Consider the following 19,519-nt stretch of genomic DNA (forward strand, 5'->3'; position numbering starts at 1 on the left):
CTTTGATCACTTACATTTTATTAAATATTGTAAAACCAGAAAAAGCAGATTTTATTCCTACTCTGTAAGGTTATCATAATTTTAGATTTAGGGCAGCAGTCAACATGGTGTCTGTTGAAGGTTATTCTCAGACTTAACTAAGCTCAATTGGAGTCTTTCTATCTTGTAATGCCCCATCAGCGAGAGGGAAATCAACTCTCCCTATACAACCAACACACAAGCAAATAAAAACCACTGCTCACTAGTAACAAAACTCAATCAACTTTCTGAGTAGTGGAATCTTTTGTGACTTTTTTGACAGATTAAACTGCATGTGACAAGTTTTAACTAGTTCTTCATCGACTCGACATGTCTACTATCACACTCAGCAGAAGTGCAGATTAGAGTCATAATCTGACCTTTGACAAAATCTTGCAGCCGACAGAGGTTACATCCATTATCAGGATGAGGAGAGGAGAGGAGAGAAGAGAACCCTCTACTGGTTACATCTTAAATCTTAGATTAATATTTAAGATTCTCGATTTCTCGTGGAATTAATATTTCCTGGAGGAAGACTGGTTTGATTCAATGACTGAACGAGAGGTCTCACTGGATAAATAATAGGCACCTTACTCCTGGGCATGGTGAGATGAAAGTATTCTTTCAACTGTCAGCTGTTTAAGCAACTTACAAATGACCGATGGTTCTATGTGTTGTGCTCCAGGTTTAGCACTAATGTATGATTAAGTCCTCGTTCAACCAGAAGAAACAGTTCTGCGGTGACAATTTTAAGCTTTGAGTAAAGAAATCTCCACAAGCACTGAAGGTAACATATTGCAACGTTTATCAAAGAATTCCCAGGAATACACTGCATGGCTTCGACAAAGAGTTGTGTATTTCACAAGTCTGATTTGCAGGCATGCCTACAGTTATATGGACATATAAGCCATAAAAGCAGGCCGTTTCTACAATGACCTGTAAAGTCCAATGCTATCACAGGATTTGACAAGGAACATGACTTTAATAGAAATAAGCACAGATAATTAAAAAAAAATCTGTATACTTTAAATTCTAAAGACATTGAAATGAACAATGTGTAACTTTTCTCTGTAGTGGCATTCCCTGTTGGATATTAACACCTCAAAAATGTTACACATTCACAATGGTGAATTGCCTTACGAAGAACAATTCTCCAATTTTCTGTTCTCAAAAGTCAAAGCAGACTTTATAAGAATTGAAATATCTTACCATGATGGTAAAAAAGGGAAGAGAAAGGAACAAGGAAATAATGAAAGGAAATAATTAAGGCACTCTGATAGAGGAAAAAACATAAATGTGTTTCTCCAATAGTTAGTGAGAAAAATCAGAGTATTAGATCTCACACAGGAAAATGAACATCCAGGGATCGGTGTTAGGACTGCTACTCTTCACAATCTTTATTAATAAGTTTTCTAATGATACAAAGATTTGTGTGAGTGTTAAAACTGTAGGCGAAAAAAACAACGACAATCAGATATAGATGTGATGGGGGAATGGGCCCACGTCTGGAAGGTGTCATTTAATATAGATAAATGTAGTGTTATGCATGTGCATTGGGCTAATGCCACACGGGGGTTTGAACTAAAGGCTGTTGAGCAGGAAAGAGACCCAGAAGTTATAAAACAAGAATCTCTTAAGGGTCATAATCAGTGCTGCGATGCTATAGGAAAAGCAAATAGTGTATTAGGATGTATTGCTAGGATAATCCAATAAAAACCAGAAAGCATTATACTCTCTTACATAGAACCTTGGTTAGGCATCATCTAGAACACTGTGTCCAGTTTTGGTTCCCTTACATGGTGGGTGATATAGACACCCATGGAAAAGGTTCAATAGAGGGCCACTAGACTGACACCATCAATAAAGGCATAGTGACCATAATAGACTTAGAGAGCTGGGTCTTTTTACTCCAGAAAAGCATACATTTAGGGAGATTTAAATGAGGTCTTTAAAATAATGAAAGGAGCTTTAAGTACAGGGTTTGGCAAGAGTTGGACAATGCTGCTAAACAGAGCGATGATGGGAATTTGGAGAGAATGGGAATTCGGTGCGTGGGGAAAGGAGGTACTAAGTAATTTAAACCAAGGGGCAATGGTAAATAAGTAAATATATATAAATAATCAGAATAATTAATTAGATCTAAGGGTATAAAACTAAAATTAACAAAGTCGAGGATACCGACATTAAAGGGATCCAAATTGCATTAAATAAAAATCTGGTATGCATAAATAATAAGAGTAAGGTAATACTAAACTAAAAACATACATAGGGATATGTAACATAAGAGACATATATCTATCTATACATAACGCAAGTAGATAAACTTTTAAGCAAAATGATGGGACAGCTGAGGCCTGTTGCCTGCAATTCATGTGCCCTGTGGGAACTCCAGGATGCTTCATATGTCCTGGATAACCACATGTGCAGGAAGTGCCTCCAGTTGCTCGAGCTCGAGCTCAATGTTACTGAGCTTGAGCAGCGGCTGGAGTCACTGCAGGGCATACGGGAGGCTGAGAGTTTCCTCGAGTGCACGTTCCAGGAGGTGGTCACCCTGCAGTTACAGAGAGTTCAGGAGGATTGTAAGCGGGTGGCCAACCAGTAGGGTAGGAAGAGGCAGACAGTGCAGGAATCCTCCGGTGGTGTGGCACTCTCAAACCAGTTTTCAGTGCTGAATATTGGAGACGGCGACAACACCTCGGGGGAGTGCAGTCTAGAGCACATCCACAGCACTGTGGGGCAAATGACTGCACAGGGGGGCACAGCAAAGTGTAGAAAGGCAGTGGTCATAGTGGATCCGATAGTTGGGGGACAGACAGGTGTTTCTGCAACTGCCAACCTGAGTCTTGCATAGTGTGTTGCCTCTCTGGTGCCAGGGTGCAGAACATTTTTCCCTAACTTGGCCGACTTCTTTTTCTTTTATTTTACCTCTCCCAGGAGTTCACATGTCTGCTGGTGGGTGGGGGAAATGAGGGTCATGATGCTCAGTTGCCCCATGATGGGATGGGGCAGGATAGACAAACCAGGTGGTCTTTTCCCATCTGTCATTTTAGTATGTTCATGTTTTTTTTAATTCATTCATGGGATGTGGGTGTTGCTGGCAAGGCCAGCATTTATTGCCCATCGCTAATTGCCCTTGAGAAGGTGGTGGTAAGCCGCCTTCTTGAACTGCTGCAGTCCGTGTGGTGAAGATTCTCCCACCGTGCTGTTAGGTAGGGAGTTCCAGGATTTTGACCCAGCGACGATGAAGGAACGGCGATATATTTCCAAGTCAGAATGGTGTGTGAATTGGAGGGGAACGTGCAGGTGGTGGTGTTACCATGTGCCTGCTGCCCTTGTCTTTATAGGTGGTAGAGGTTGTGGGTTTGGGAGGTGCTGTCGAAGAAGCCTTGGCGGTTTGCTGCAGTGCATCTTGTAGATGGTACACACTGCAGCCATGGTGCGCCGGTGGTGAAGGGAGTGAATGTTTAGGGTGGTGGATGGGGTGTCAATCAAGCGGGCTGCTTTGTCCTGGATGGTGTTGAGCTTCTTGAGTGTTGTTGGAGCTGCACTCATCCAGGCAAGTGCAAAGTACTCGTAAACACTCCTGACTTGTGCCTTGTAGATGGCGGAAAGGCTTTGGGAGTCAGGAGGTGAGTCACTCACTGCAGAATACCCAACCTCTGACCTGCTCTTGTAGCCACAGTATTTATGTGGCTGGTCCAGTTAATTTTCTGGTCAATGGTGACCCCCAGGATGTTGATGGTGGGGGATTCGGTGATGGTAATGCCGTTGAATGTCAAGGAGAGGTGGTTAGACTCTCTCTTGTTGGACATGGTCATGGCCTGACACTTGTCTGGCACAAATGTTACTTGCCACTTTTCAGCCCAAGCCCGGATGTTATCCAGATCTTGCAGCATGCAGGCATGGAATGATTCATTATCTGAGGGGTTGCAAATGGAACTGAACACTGTGCAATCATCAGTGAACATCTCCACTTCTGACCTTATGATGGAGGGAAAGTCATTGATGAAGCAGCTGAAGATGGTTGGGCCTAGGACACTGCCCTGAGGAACTCCTGCAGCAATGTCCTGGGGCTGAGATGATTGGCCTCCAACATCCAGGCAAGTGCAAAGTACTCAATCACACTCCTGACTTGTGCCTTGTAGATGGTGGAAAGGCTTTGGGAGTCAGGAGGTGAGTCACTCGCTGCAGAATACCCAACCTCTGACCTGCTCTTGTAGCCACAGTATTTATGTGGCTGGTCCAGTTAAGTTTCTGGTTAATGGTGACCCCCAGGATGTTGATGGTGGGGGATTCCCATTGTGCTAGGTATGATTCCAGCCACTGGAGAGATTTCCCCCTGAGTCCCACTGACTTCAATTTTACTAGGGCTCTTTGGTCAAATGCTGCCTTGATGTCAAGGGCAGTCACCCTCACCTCACCTCTGGAATTCAGCTCTTTTGTCCATGTTTGGACCAAGGCTGTAATGTGGTCTGGAGCCGAGTGGTCCTGGCGGAACCCCAACTGAGCATCGGAAAGCAGGTATTAGTGAGTAAGTGCCGTTTGACAGCACTGGCGACGACACCTTCCATCACCTTGCAGATGATTGAGAGTAGACTGATGGGGCGGTAATTGGCCGGATTGGATTTATCCTGCTTTTTGTGGACAGAACAAACCTGGGCAATTTTCCACTTTGTCGGGTAGATGCCAGTGTTGTAGCTGCACTGGAACAGCTTGGCTAGAGGCACGGTTAGTTCTGGAGCACAAGTCTTCAGCACTACAGCCAGGATGTTGTCGGGACCCATGGCCTTTGCTGTAGCCAGTGCCCTCAGCCATTTCCTGATACCACATGGAGTGAATGGAATTGGCTAAAGGCTGGCTTCTGTGAAGGTGGGAATGTTTATGTGTTCCCCTTCTGACAGGTGCCCCTACGTGAAGGGACCTAAGTGCTGATTTCCTGTCTCTTCGCGAAGCATTTCAGGCAGCAGGAAGGGGGTTGGGAAATCTAGTCAGCGGCCACATATGCTGAATTTGCGGCACCCCCAATTTCCCAAGTGGTGATTTTCAATGTACAATAGAGACCATGTCACCAGCATGAATTTTTATTCGAATTGGATCACTCAATGAAATTCATGCCCACAGCATGCTGCTTGCCGGTTTTACATTACCGCATCAGTGATCCTGGGTGTTGGCCTCTTAAAGCTGGATGCTCTCGTCATGTTCATCAAAGAGGTTTTTTTTGTTTTGGTTTGCTCTTCACTGTTGTTGCATTTTGCTTGGGGTTGCTGTCGATGGTTTCCTGAAGTATCCTAAGTTGTTACCAGGATCCAAATGCCCTGGACAGTTCAGATGAGGAAGTGGAGTTTACCAAGAGCCACCAAACACAGCTTGAGGCATTCTGTCTGAATCTGTCACTATTCATGACCACAATTTACAGACCTCTCGACGTGCACTGGGATGTGTTGGATGAGACATGTTTCTCCTATTTATGCTTCACAAAACAGGCTACTACGCAGGTGAACCATCTGCCATAGAACAACATAAAGAACAAGAATGGCTCTTTCTCCATACGTGAGGGTTACTGCAGCACAAAGCTTTGACGTTACCAGATCTTTCCAAACCACCCCAAGGATATGTGCTACATTAGTCAGTCTGCGTCACACACCTGTATCAAGCAAGTGACAGATGCTGTGTTTGCAAGGGCTAGTACTTTTATCACTTTCCCTGTGGTAAGGAAGCAGCATCTGACCACATGCACAGCTTTCACTGGATGGGAAGGTGTTGCAGATGACGCAAATCTGGAAATCAGGGTTCCTCCCATCAATCCTTTGGCCTGACTGCAAAAATAAAGTTTGCACTCAATTAACCTCGCCACAGAACTATCATTACACATGTCAATGGTTCTTAACCAGGAAGGAGACATAATGGTTACATTGTCTGGCATTCTAGAGAGATCATATTTTTGAAAGGAAAAGAAACAATGTTGGGGGGGGACTGAATGGCTCTTGGGAGACATTGGGAAGATTGAACCCATTGCCTTCAGCCACGAACTCTGTTTCCTTACAACTGACTCCAACCCATCCCCTTCCACTCTCTCAGGTGGAGCGAAACCATCCGTAAACTCAGCATCCTGTGTGAATTGGAGCTGAGCTTTAAAACCCATATCCAATCTAGCACCAAGAACACGGATTTCCACCTCCTCAACATTGCACACCTTTGCCCCTACCTCAACCCCACGACTGCTGAGCCCCTTCAACCCCTCTTGACTCCACTATTCTAATGCTCTCTGTGTCGGTCTCCCATTCAATTCACTCCACGTGATATCAAGAAACAGCTGAGTGCACTGGATACAACAAAGGCTATGGGCCCGGACCACATTCTGGCTGTAGTGCTGAAGACTTGTGCTCCAGAACTAGCTGCACCTCTAGCCAAACTGTTCCAGTACAGCATCTACCCGACAATGTGGAAAATCGCCCAGGTACGTTATGACCTTTCCACAAAAAGCAGGACAAATCCAATCCGGACAATTACTGCCCTATCAGTCTACTCTCAATCAGCAGCAAAGTGATGGAAGGTGTCGTCGACAGTGCTATCAAGCGGTACTTACTCACCAATAACCTGCTCACCGATCCTCGGTTTGGGTTCCGCCAGGACCACTCGGCTCCAGACCTCATTACAGCCTTGGTCCAAACATGGACAAAAGAGCTGAATTCCAGAAGTGAGGTGAGACTAACTGCACTTGACATCAAGGCAGCATTTGACCGATTGTGGCACCAAGGAGCCCTAGTAAAATTGAAGTCAATGGGAATCAGGGGGAAAACTCTCCAGTGGCTGGAGTCATACCTAGCACAAAGGAAGATGGTAGTGGTTGTTGGAGGCCAATCATCTCAGCGCCAGGACATTGCTGCAGGAGTTCCTCAGGGCAGTGTCCTAGGCCCAACCATCTTCAGCAGCTTCATCAATGATCTTCCCTCCATCATAAGGTCAGAAGTGGGGATGTTCACTGATGATTGCACAGTATTCAGTTTCATTCGCAACCCCTCAGATAATGAAGCAGACCGTGCCCGCATGCAGCAAGACCTGGACACCATCAAGGCTCGGGCTGATAAGTGGCAAGTAAAATTTGCACCAGACAAGTGCCAGGCAATGCCCATCTCCAAAAAGAGAGAGTCTAACCACCTCCCCTTGACATTCAACGGCATTGCCATTGCCAAATCCACCACCATCAACATCCTGGGGGGTCACCAGAAACTTTAATGGACCAGCCACATAAATACTGTGGCTACAAGAGCAGGTCAGAGGCTGGGTATTCTGCAGCGAGTGACTCACCTCCTGACTCCCCAAAGCCTTGCCACTATCTACAAGGCACAAGTTAGCAGTGTGATGGAATACTCTCCACTTGCCTGGATGACTGCAGCTCCAACAACACTCAAGAAGTTCGACACCATCCAGGACAAAGCAGCCCACTTGATTGGCACCCCATCCACCACCCTAAACATTCACTCCCTCCACCACCGGCGCACCGTGGCTGCAATGTGTACCATCCACAGGATGTATTGCAGCAACTTGCCAAGGCTTCTTCGACAGCACCTCCCAAACCTGCGACTTCTGCCACCTAGAAGGACAAGGGCAACAGGCACATGGGAACAACACCACCTGCACGTTCCCCTCCAAGTCACACACCATCCTGACTTGGAAATATATCACCGTTCCTTCATTGTCGCTGGGTCAAAATCCTGGAACTCCCTACCTAACAGCACTGTGGGAGAACCTTTGCTACATGGACTGCAGCAGTTCAAGAAGATGGCTCACCACCACCTTCTCAAGGGCAATTAGGGATGGGCAATAAATGCTGGCCTTACCACCGACGCCCACATCCCCATGAACGAATTTTAAAAAAATTCTCCGCCGCTGCACATATCCTGACGCACAGTTTGTCCCAGTCACCCATCACCCTCATCCTTACTGAACTACACTGGCTCCCCATCCTCTCGTGCGATATATTTAAAATCCTTGTTATCTATAAATCTCTCCTAGCCTTTCCCTACCTTCCTTCTTCAATCTCTCCTGCCCAATATTCCTTCCTGAATGCTCCGTTTCTCTGATACCAACCTTCTGTTTACTGCCATCCCTTCATCCCACCATTGGTGAGAGAGCATTCGGCTGCTGTGGGCCTACTCTTGGGAACTCTCGATCTAAACCTCTTCATCTTTAAAAGCTTTATGAAGACCCATCTCTGACTAAACTTTTGGTCATCCCTCCTTATCTCTCCCTTCTGACTTGGTGTCCATATCCCTTTTTGTGCCTTGAGATGTTTTCTTATGTTGAAGTTGCTACATAAATGCAAGTTGTTGTTCCAGCATCTTGAGAGATTGAAATTTGCAGCTTCAACTACAGGTTGATTGGTCACCGGAAATGAACTATGGATCTGGATTGTTTTTAAACTGTGAATCAGCAGGTCAGAACAAAATGAATTTACTGGCTGTTCAATATATTCTATTAAAATGGAGACAAAGTTTGAACTCCATGAAAATATGGTATGACAATGCAAATTAAACACCAGATGCGATGCCAAATATGCACCCCTGGCAGTACAATTAATTCACATTTCCAAAAACAAATATTTGCTTTTCAACATCTGATGTTTATGAATACCAGTATTTTGAAAATGTTTATTATTTTAGAACAGCAAGTAGAATACTTAAGGTCCTTAAGTTATGTGTCAAACATCATAGAAATCAAAGAACTTGCCAGGAAGGGGCAGGATGGAGGACAGCATGTTTCCTTGTATTACTCTGCAGGCCCACATCGTGTTCCACAGAATAGCACGATGCAGTTTTGCACCTGTTGGACCCGACATCGTGAATTCCTGATTTAATGCAGGGCTGACAGAGATCCAGCTGCCCATGTGATCAAGGAATCGTGAGTAATACTGGGGGACAGGAAGCGATATACAAATGGGAAAGAACAAAAACAACAGAACAAAATACAATTAACAAATCCATTAAATTTTTTCTGTATTATATAAAGCAAAGACATTTTTTTAATCCAGAACTCAGGAGTGCAAATAATCTATTTGTTCCTGAATAATCAGTATTACAGAGGATTCCAGGCCCAGCAAATTCTCCACAATTAGAAATATTTCTGATCTCTGTGGAGAATGTAAGTAATGAAGGAATACTGGTAAGATCAGTAAGCAATCATGTTGGATAGCCTGGTACTCATCAGCTGGTATAATAGCTGTTATATTAACAATGAAGGCTGAAGGGCAGATACTTTATCACATAAGTTACTGTGCATCACGATGGTTTTATTACCACACCTACAAATTACCTCTTTTAACTGTCAGTTGAGTTTCTACGCAGAACTTTCTGTTTGACTAAGTCTCATTTATATGCCCATTCACTTCGCTAAATTTTTAATCACAAGGTTAGACAATTGGAACATTGGTATATTACATGACTTGTGCATACTGGGCTTATTTCATAAGATTGAAAGATCACAAAATATATGAGCAACCATTGAATTGTGAGATCTTTTGTAAAGTTGAAATTAACTTAGTAATGCTATTTGTGCAAGGAGATCTTATGTGCATTTCGAAAAATAGAAATTTTTAATTGGGTCAGAGATGATGAGGCCTGAAGATCAGTGAAGTTGGCTGTCAATTGTTGCTGCAGCACTTGCATAATTGATATGTCCATGGGCATAAAGCATTATTGTTATTTTCAGCAGTGTCAAGTATCATTGCAGGACAATCTGAAGGTAACATGACCATTAGCAGACCGAATGCGCATATTTCCTGAACTGTAATGAAAAAGTTTTTTCTGATAAACCTGTGGCAATATTGCTGCAAAAGAACATAAATACCCTTCAGAAACATCACTGGCAATAATCCATAATGCTGGAGATAGTTCCAAAATCATAATGTGCTTAAAACTGAAAATAGATATTTAGACACACTATGATACATTATGTAAAACAACAGATTCAAGAGTGGGTTACAAATGCGCAACATAATCTCAGGGTTCAGATGAGGGCAATAAATCATGAGCTTCTTCTGTTGCCATCTAAGCCTTTTAATTAAGTTATACCCTTGTAACTCATTCCCAGCAGTCCATTATTCCATATTGATATCTCCGAGTAGACAATGTTACAAACAAATAGACCACAGTATCATCCTGGTTGACGTAGTTAATGATATTCCTTGTTTAATGACCCATCTAGAACACTTTGGAGTTGTGAAGAATGGCTTTTATTCTTCCAAATAGGATGAAAGCTCAGCAGCGGTACTTTTCATTTTATGATTTGATTATGATTCACAGAGTACAATTGGGGGCTTCTGTTCCCTATGTACTTACATAGATTGCAATTCTCCTCACCTTAAAAGGCAGTCAAGTGTGTGTGCCAAATGTGCTTGATTGAAAAGGTAACTTTGCATGTCACAGCCCAGGACTTACTCACAAGCATTTTGTAAAATTTGTCAGCGCAATTCAGCCTCCATTTACTGGTTCTGATATGCAGAAGCCTATACAAAGAAACATTACATTGAGGAATCACAAATGAACCATTATTTCTTGTTGATCTCCTCATTTGCTTTACCCTGTGTTGCTCAGAGAATAGTTCAGCCTGTTGAAAATGGAATATTTATGTGCAGTGTAAGTAAACACTGGAAGCCATTAATTTTTTTAAAAATCTAATGTCGATGCCGGGATATTGTGAATTACCGATCATTCTAATGGCACGAATAATAATACTGCTGCCCACTGACATGATAATTGATGGCAATGAGATTTTAAATGATAATTAAACACAGTGAGCAATTATTTCCTGGAGCGGTAATTTGTGTTACTGCTGGTAGAATTGCTATTATCATGATTCTATCAACCAACATCATGTAATTTTCAAAAAATGCAAGTGGACAAACAATCAGGTTCTGTGCCAGGAGTTTCAATTTGTTCGTGGATTGGTGAGAAGACAGCAACTGTGCACTACAATCTGTTAAACGTATTACTCAATTTTCTAGACATTGGTTAGTACAATTGCAGACACTATGGGGGGGGAAAAAAATTCAATAAGCCTAATATTGGGCGCGGATAGTGTGATCCTCTATTAACCCGTACTCAATGGCCCCTGTGTAGGCAGGACGAGATTTTCGTCAGGCCTGAGGACTTATCTGCAGGCAGCGTTGGAAATCAGCATTGACACGAGGATTCAATGCAACTCGCAGCAGGGCGAGCCCAAATTTCTTAAAGGCAGGCTATCTCTTAAAAATCTCTTAAAGGTAGCCGGTACCTGTTATTTTCTAAAAATAACAGTTTACTGTCTGCATGGAGTCTGAATGGAGATCAGACATCGCACATGTAAAACACAGATGCAGGTCCCGTCCCTATGTTTACACATTGATGAGTTATGTTAAAACATTGAATAAAGGTTGCACACTACTAATTCCCACATCCTCCAATCTGCATGCCAGACCTCACCAATCTGCTGATCTGAGTTGGTACCAGGCCTGAGAGAGTGCGTGCACCAAGGTTCTCATGGTGCACTCGAGGCCTTGGTGCAAGAGGCATACAGAAGGAGGGACATCCTATATCCGCGGTGGTGGGGGGGGGGCGCAGCCAAGAGGCCCTCCAGACATATACCCAAAAGACAGTGGGAGGCAGCAGGGGACAAAGTCAATGCAAGGCACACAGCACCACGAACATGGTTGCAGTGCAGGAAGAAATTCGATGCTTTGACACGAGTGGTCAAGGTGAGTGAGGTCAACTGTCAAGTGGCATCTCCTACCAACTGCGCCACTAGCCGCATCCAGTGCACCACACACTACACCCCCCATCACCCACATACCAACAAACTCTTTCCGTCAATACTCAACTCTGCCAATCAGATGCTTCCTCCCCCCCCCCATACACATTACCACTGTTGCAAGCCACCCACTCAGATCTCACAGGCCATACACGCTGGCAGCTATACAACCATGACAGGCACATCACCCATACACACGGCCTGCTTTCTTGCAGGAGAAGGTGATGCATATCAGGAGGCAGCAAATGGAAGTAGCATTTAGCCCCTCGAGCCTGTTCCGCCATTCAATGAGATCATGCTGGACCTGTGACCTAACTCCATATACCCGCCTTAGCCCCAAATCCCTTAATACCCTTGGTTCACAGAAATCTATCAATCTCAGATTTAGAATTCACAATTGAACTCGCATCAACTGCCGTTTGCTGAAGAGCGTTTCAAACTTCTCCCACCCTTTGTGCGTAGCAGCATTTCCTAACTTCATTCCTGCACGTCCTGGCTCTAAATGTTAGGCTATGTCCCCTAGTCCTGGTATTCAAGTATAGGAGACCTCCGAAAACAGTTATAAATTTATCGGCAGCTGGAAGCGACAATCCAGCCACTAACCTGTAAATCCTGCATGGTCCATTTAAATAGCGCTGGTGGCGGGGAGGGGTGGGGAGGGTCCTCCAGGCACTCTAAGACATGTTCAGATGGTCGTGGTTAAGACTGTGCATTGAGTTGAGCATTAAGTTCCAAAATGTGTCTATCACTTTAAATCACAAGCTTTCGGAGCTTTCCTCCTTCATCAGGAGGAGGAAAGTTCCTCCTGACGAAGGAGGAAAGCTCCGAAAGCTTGTGATTTCAAATAAAGCTGTTGGACTATAACCTGGTGTTGTACGACTCCTTACATTTGTCCACCCCAGTCCATCACCGGCATCTCCACATCCTGACTTTAAATCAGCATGCGCGAATACCTACACCAAGATGGCGTCTGGCGCACATCACACTGGAAACATGCGTGCACAGCCACGACGCCATCTTGGATGTTCAGGAGACCGTGTAGCACCGAAACAACGGGTGCTGCACGGCTGAATTTCTAGCCCATCATATGTACACATCTGTCATTCCAGCTGATCTGGAGGGAAATGGGATCAGCTGGGTTCGGACTGGGCTTGAGCAACTATTAAAAATTAAAAGAAAACGCAATTTTAAACAACTTTGAAGCAATGAGGGTGTCTATGTTCTGATTTTAAAATGATATACCATTCCTGTACCCATTTGGTAACTTGTCCACTGAAAGATTAAAAAGAAATTGTCCACGCAATACATAGAGTACTGCAGAATCAAACTCACCGCTGTGACTGCCACATTATAGTGCTGTAATGCTTTAGGATACTCACTCAATGTTTTTTTGAATGTTAATTATGCCCTCTATGTGCTTCTGCATAAATGTTGTGTTCACCACCAATATAACCACTTACATTTAAAAATCATTTAGCTCTTCAGTTAGACTGCAATTATCCTGCTCTGCCAATTTGAGACCAACAGCTGGCAAATGGAAGCAGTGGAGGTGTGCTGTGGCTGGCTGCCCGTGGCTGTGAATTGATTTTCTGCTGCCTCATGGGAGCTCAGTGCATTTGTGTTTACACACACGCAGAGCTCTGCTCCCACTTTTCAAATTCCAAATGTTCCGAATGAACCCCCACCCACCACCAACAGAGAAAAACTCTGCTTCAGTTTGTAATGTGCCCATATGGTCTGAGTGCTTCTTGAATCCAGCTTGACAACTCCACTGGAGATAGACAGCCTCGCTGGGGGACTCAAGACCTGACTCTGGAGTTATACTGTTTCTTTCACATTCTGTGAAGTGCAGACTGCCTCGCAATGATGGTAAAACTACACCTTTAGAGGCTTAGATATGTTAAAATGTTTAAATACTGAAGATTTTTCCTTCCAATTCATTAAGCAGGGCACAGGACCTAAAGTCAATAGGCCGATATGTGGATTTTTTTTAGCACATTAATGATTGCTTTGGCACAAGACAAGATTCAGCATGTGTCTTTATCTTTGATCTTTGTCTTTATGCACAAGCATTGCATAACTGGTAAAATATCAAAGATCCCTTCCTGGATTCATGATGAAGAAAAACAAACTTGCATTTATATAGCACCTTTCACATCCTCAGGATGACGCAAAGTGCTTCACAGCCAATGAATTACTCTTGAAGTGTAGTCAAGTAGGAAAATGAAGTCTAAACACGGTTGATTTTATCACCGACATTGTTCCGTAGCTATGTGACAGTGATAGTCAAATCTCTCAATGTCAATCTCTTATTTTCTTCCCACAATCAAGTCAAATTTCAGATAATAAACAGAATGGACACAAACAAGTGTGAGGGTGCTCAGTATGAATCCATTTTAAGCAGCTCCAAATTTAAATGTTTGATTCCAATTCCTCAATCAGTCTTCTCGAGCCACTATAGGTTCGTCAAGCCACCAGTCCTGTGCTTATAAACCTGAAGCTGCACTTAAAGCAGGCCATGAACATCACCTGAATCCACACAATGTAATCTGATAAACAAATGAATATATCCAAATTGGGTCAATTCAAAGATGACTTTGTGCATCACCCGCTTTGGGATATCATGATTAACTCAAAGCATAGATACCACTCTCACATATTAATAATGTTCACACAAAGCATTTACATTCCTCTATTGTCAAAAGCAAGATGTGGAGATGCCGGTGATGGACTGGGGTTGACAATTGTAAACAATTTTACAACACCAAGTTATAGTCCAGCAATTTTATTTTAAATTCACAAGCTTTCGGAGATTTTCTCCTTCCTCATTTGCCTGAGGAAGGAGAAAATCTCCGAAAGCTTGTGAATTTAAAATAAAATTGCTGGACTATAACTTGGTGTCAAAAGCAAGGGTGAGGAATGGTTGTGGGAACAAGATATTCTCCTTGACCCACAACAAATCTCCCTTATGACAACAGAACACAGAACTCTATTGCAGCCATCCAAAGGCAGTCTGAGGTATGGACACATACATGCTTCAAGAATGCACACTGAGGAAAAGGGAAATTGGTTAAAAAGAAAGCAGAGAACTTACAATTGACAGTCACCTGCAAAACTCCTTCAAACCTTTCCAATTTATTACCAGCACATCAACAGAGTTGCAAACAGGTAACTGAGAATATTAGATTTCTTTCTATAATTATAGACCTTGACATGTATTACTGTTACAAGGTTACAATTCAAATTATATTTATTAGAAAACGCAATTTAATCAAATCCTTCCCCCCTCTAAAGAAATTGATAACTACTGACAAGAAAAGCTTCCACAATGCAGGAATCTCAGAATGCAATTCAATCGCACCCCCCTCCCTTAGTGCCAATCATGTCTGTAAGTCATTCAATCTGACTCAACATTTAATCAGCTAATGTTACTGTGATATTTAATAAACTAATTAAAGCATAATCTTGTTTGTCCCAATTATTGTAATTTTGGAAGGAAAGCAAAGTTAAGAGGCTGAAGATTGACTAATTTGACTGATCAGCACTGCAATCATCTGATACGATTAAACTGTGCCTCTTTTGAAGGGATAAGTGTTTGCCAACCAGAACCAGCTTCTACCTGCGATGAATTCTACAACTACTGGCACCATTAAGATATGTTAGTAGCTACAAAGAACCTTAATGGACTTATTTCTATAAATGAACATTCCTCCTGCTGTATTATCTTCTTTGCCAATGGGTTACGCATTTTCTCTGCAGGTTTTTAAAAATTATCTAGACAGCAGACACGAAGGTTGCAATAAAATGTTTTATCCATCAACGGAAATCATACTTTACAACGCACAAGTGTCAAATTTTTGCATTTGTTTTTACTTCCCAATTTTTATTCTTCACTCCTGAATGACTCTCTCTCTCTACCTTTGATACAGTTCCATGAGTACTGAACAACCCCTAGTACCTCATCCAAGTGGCTGTTTTTCATTCATGAGCTTTGGTAGTGACTGTCAGCGATCTATATTAGCATGACTGCGGAAGGCATCACAGCCAACCCTCATCTTGTTCTCATCCTAAAATCACACAGCTCATTGCACAGTGATGAGAAGGAACACTGGCTAATTTTATTCCTTCCTAGCAAAGCGGTGCTGAGGCATTTCTACTAGCACTTCGCCCAAGATCAGCCAATGTTGTACAGACCAGGCACCAAATCTGACATTTTGTCTGTATAGCTCTGTAACACACAAAGCCATTTGTGTACTTCCTTTTGTGTCATGAATGACCAAATTTGTCGCACAGTTTTCAACAGTTGTTAATGGTATTATCCAAGTACAATTTTTCTTCAGGGCTAATTAAATTGTCTCATACCTGGAACCTAATTCTGCACACGTCCATCTTGTAATAAAAACTCCATCATATCACAAAATTAGATTATAAAGCTGTGTGAACCACTTACCCCTCCAACCTTTTCAAAATGATCTCGATCTCTTCTGAAGTCTATAAGTTGGCCATTAAAAGACCACGAGAATTCAACGTTCAACGAAGGATCATGGGAGACTTGGCACGGCAAGATTGTACTTTCACCCACTGTGACATCCATGTCTGATGGCGGTATAGTAATTCTTGTTGGGTCTGTTGAGATTTATAAAAAAAAAAGTTATCCATAAAAACCATTCCCAGAACTTGGCAACTTTTATTAAGAGTGCACAAATGAAGGAAAATTTTGTAAGTCCAGTCAGTCATACCTGACCTGCTGACAAAGGGGAGACTGTTGTTGTGAATGATCTCTGTATGACTGAGGCTAAATGTCAACTATCGGACAAGCCTATTGCTGAACACCATCATTTTGCAGATGGTTAGTGATCTCAGCTCTTCCAAAGAGCTTCCCTCTCCCCATGCTGCCAACCTCACTGTTTCCCAACAGCCTGTTTCTATCTCCTCCCCAAGGTACACAGACAGGGCTGTTCAGAGCATTCTGAAACCCTTTGGTCTGAACAATTACTCTTGTTAAACTGAACTAATTTATTCCAATCTTGATTATTTTCTTTCCCACCTTGTCCAGTTTCTACCCTTCTACATCCTTTGATGCACTTTGCCACTTTAACCATTTCAGATTCTCTGGCTCCAATTATTTATTTTCCGTCATGGACACAAAGCCCCTCTACACCTCTATTCCTTAACCAAAAAATCTCTGAGACTCCACATCTTGCTTAAATCGTGACCGAACAACTCCTCATTCACCATCACCCTCCTCCACCTGGCTGAATTTGTTCTCAACTTAAACAACTTCTTTCTTAACTCTTACTAACCTCATTCAGATAAAAGCTGTCACTGTGAGAACTTATGTGGGTCCCCGATATGCCTGTATTCTTGTATGATTTGTTCCAATCCAATTCAAGTCCCCTCCCTATTTCTTCCTCCTTTATTATTGATGACTGCGGTGCAGTTTCCTATTCACGCTCTGATCTTGAGAATTTCATTACCTATGCTTCCACTTTCCACCTATCTTGCACCTTTGTGTTCCATCTTTGGTTCTTCTCTTTCCTTCCTGAACTACTCTCTCTCCATGTCTGGCAATAGGCTCTCCACTGACGTCCATTATAAGACTTCCGACTACCACAACAACCTGGATTATGCTCCTTCTCAACCTGGTTCCTGTAAAGACTATTCCTTTCTTGTAGTCTCTCTCACATCTGTTCTGATGACTCCACCTTTTGCACCAGATCTTTTTCCTCCCCTCTACATTGATGAACAGGATCCTTGCCCATGTCCACCCCATTTCCCAGCCTATATTTTCATCCCCTCCTTCAGGAATAGTAACAGCAACACATCCCCACCTTGTCCTCACCAGGGGTTTAGCACTAGTACTCCCTTGTGATCTGAACCAGATATTTGTGTCTTTCACATGTGCCCCCATGTGGACTGAGAACACACAGGTCAGACAAGGCCAGGTATGAATCACTAAGACACCTTATTTCACAGCAAGTGAACATATAGAACAAGAATAATGATCAGGTTCACTTAATTTAATCAATACAACTTGTCTTCACATAATAATACAAAACAATGAAAACACGAACCATCCCACATTCGTGGGTCATCTTACTTGACTTAAACATAAAAACTCCAAACTAACCTCCTACATGCTAAAATTCTGACCTGGCCAAAGCTTTCATAGATTTTGATTTAAAAATCTGACTAACTACATGTGTCTTTGTCTCTGTTTTTATCTCCCCATGTTCACAGACAGAAGGGAAGGTTTGACAGACAACCCCTGCTGATCACCTAGGAACAGAGACTTCACAATTTACCGATTACTGAGACAGGCTAATGAATTGCTTGTTGTTGATACTGTTTGGGAACAATTTCAAAGTCGAGTACATTAGCATTTTAACCATTTATCATTTCAGTACACTTGAAAAAAAAATTGTGAGTTTACTTTCTTTAAAAACCTAACATTTAAATGTAACTGTCTTCCTCAAAGCTTTTCTGTGGAACAATTACCAAAAATTTCCAAAACATGGCAATGGTTTTAATTACCTCACTGAGATGATATTTTATATCTAACAGTTTATAGGTCATTCAACTCATGAAGTGCTTTTCCATGATTGGAGCATCTGTTTGTTTCTTCTACCTCCCCCTATTTTTCCAACCTACTAAAATGTTTTGAGTTGTGATGAAGGTTAAACAGTTAAAGTTAACTTGCCTCTTTGAAGGTGCTGAGCGACTCACTGCTCGTTTTGAGCAATTTAACTTTTGGGCCTCTTTTTTCTAAGGACCACAAATGTTACTCCATTCTTCATGTGTGAGTATAGATATTGATTGTCATCAGGGTATTCAACTGTGGGAAGCATCATAGATGAACCCAATTCATGTGTCATGGTCAGGAGCAGAAAACCTGGTTCATTTTTCCCCTGACCAGCCCAGGACAGTTGATATCAATTATAGCAGTTCCACTGTTGTTCCAGTGGAGATCAGTTAACTCATCACAGAGAAATAACTGAACCAGAAACCTCCTTATTCTGTATATCTCAGTATTGCGTCATGTGGCGCAATTACCCACAAAGCCATTGGGGGAGTTAACCATAAATGTTATTAAATGATGGATCTTCAATACTTATCAAATATAGGAATGATTATTTTGACCCTGATACAGCTTTTAATGCACATCTTCCCTAAACTAATTTGCATTCTCCCAGAGGATACCATTAAGCAGTTTCTCAGAAGTGATTGAAAAACTGACATGAGAGCAATTCAATAATCTGAGTTTAACAAAATGAAGAGTGTTTAGTGCTGAAACCAATTGAGGGCAATGAAGTGTAGGATTTCTGGAGGAAATCAACCTAGGTATTCAAATATTATTAAATTTGCAATGTTCTGTGCTGTGGAGCAAATCTCGATATTAATCAGAAAATTAAGAAACAAAACTGTGTCACTAGCGTCAGAATGATTTGCAGTCTGTGCACAGATTCCAAATAAGAAAGTATTTAAAAAACACTGATTATTCAGAAAAGTGTGACAACTGTTCTTTAAAGTCTTCAGATTTTATATCTTCCACTGATACATTCAGAGCAGTTCTTAAATATCTAATCCGGAGTCTATTTAAACATTCAGTCTTAATGTCTGCTTGTATTCAATCAATTAATAGTTTGATTGAACTATTGATGAGTCTGCTTCACTTGATACTCAGCAAATTATGCTATTAAAGAGATCTAATAGGCGA

At 42.3% G+C, this 19,519-nt stretch overlaps 1 protein-coding gene across 4 annotated transcripts in view; it reads right to left on the minus strand.

Annotated features, from left to right (window-relative positions):
• Positions 1-19,519, minus strand: part of LOC137334260 (contactin-4-like) — a 1,825,202-nt gene that overhangs the window by 316,961 nt on the left and 1,488,722 nt on the right. For all 4 annotated transcript variants that reach the window (XM_067998918.1, XM_067998917.1, XM_067998915.1 and 1 more), the window contains one exon: positions 16,253-16,428. In XM_067998918.1, the coding sequence (XP_067855019.1) occupies positions 16,253-16,428 (176 nt within the window). The remainder of the gene's footprint in view (positions 1-16,252; positions 16,429-19,519) is intronic.

Source organism: Heptranchias perlo, chromosome 17 (genome assembly GCF_035084215.1).
Source record: "Heptranchias perlo isolate sHepPer1 chromosome 17, sHepPer1.hap1, whole genome shotgun sequence".
Classification (NCBI taxonomy): Eukaryota; Metazoa; Chordata; class Chondrichthyes; order Hexanchiformes; family Hexanchidae; genus Heptranchias; species Heptranchias perlo.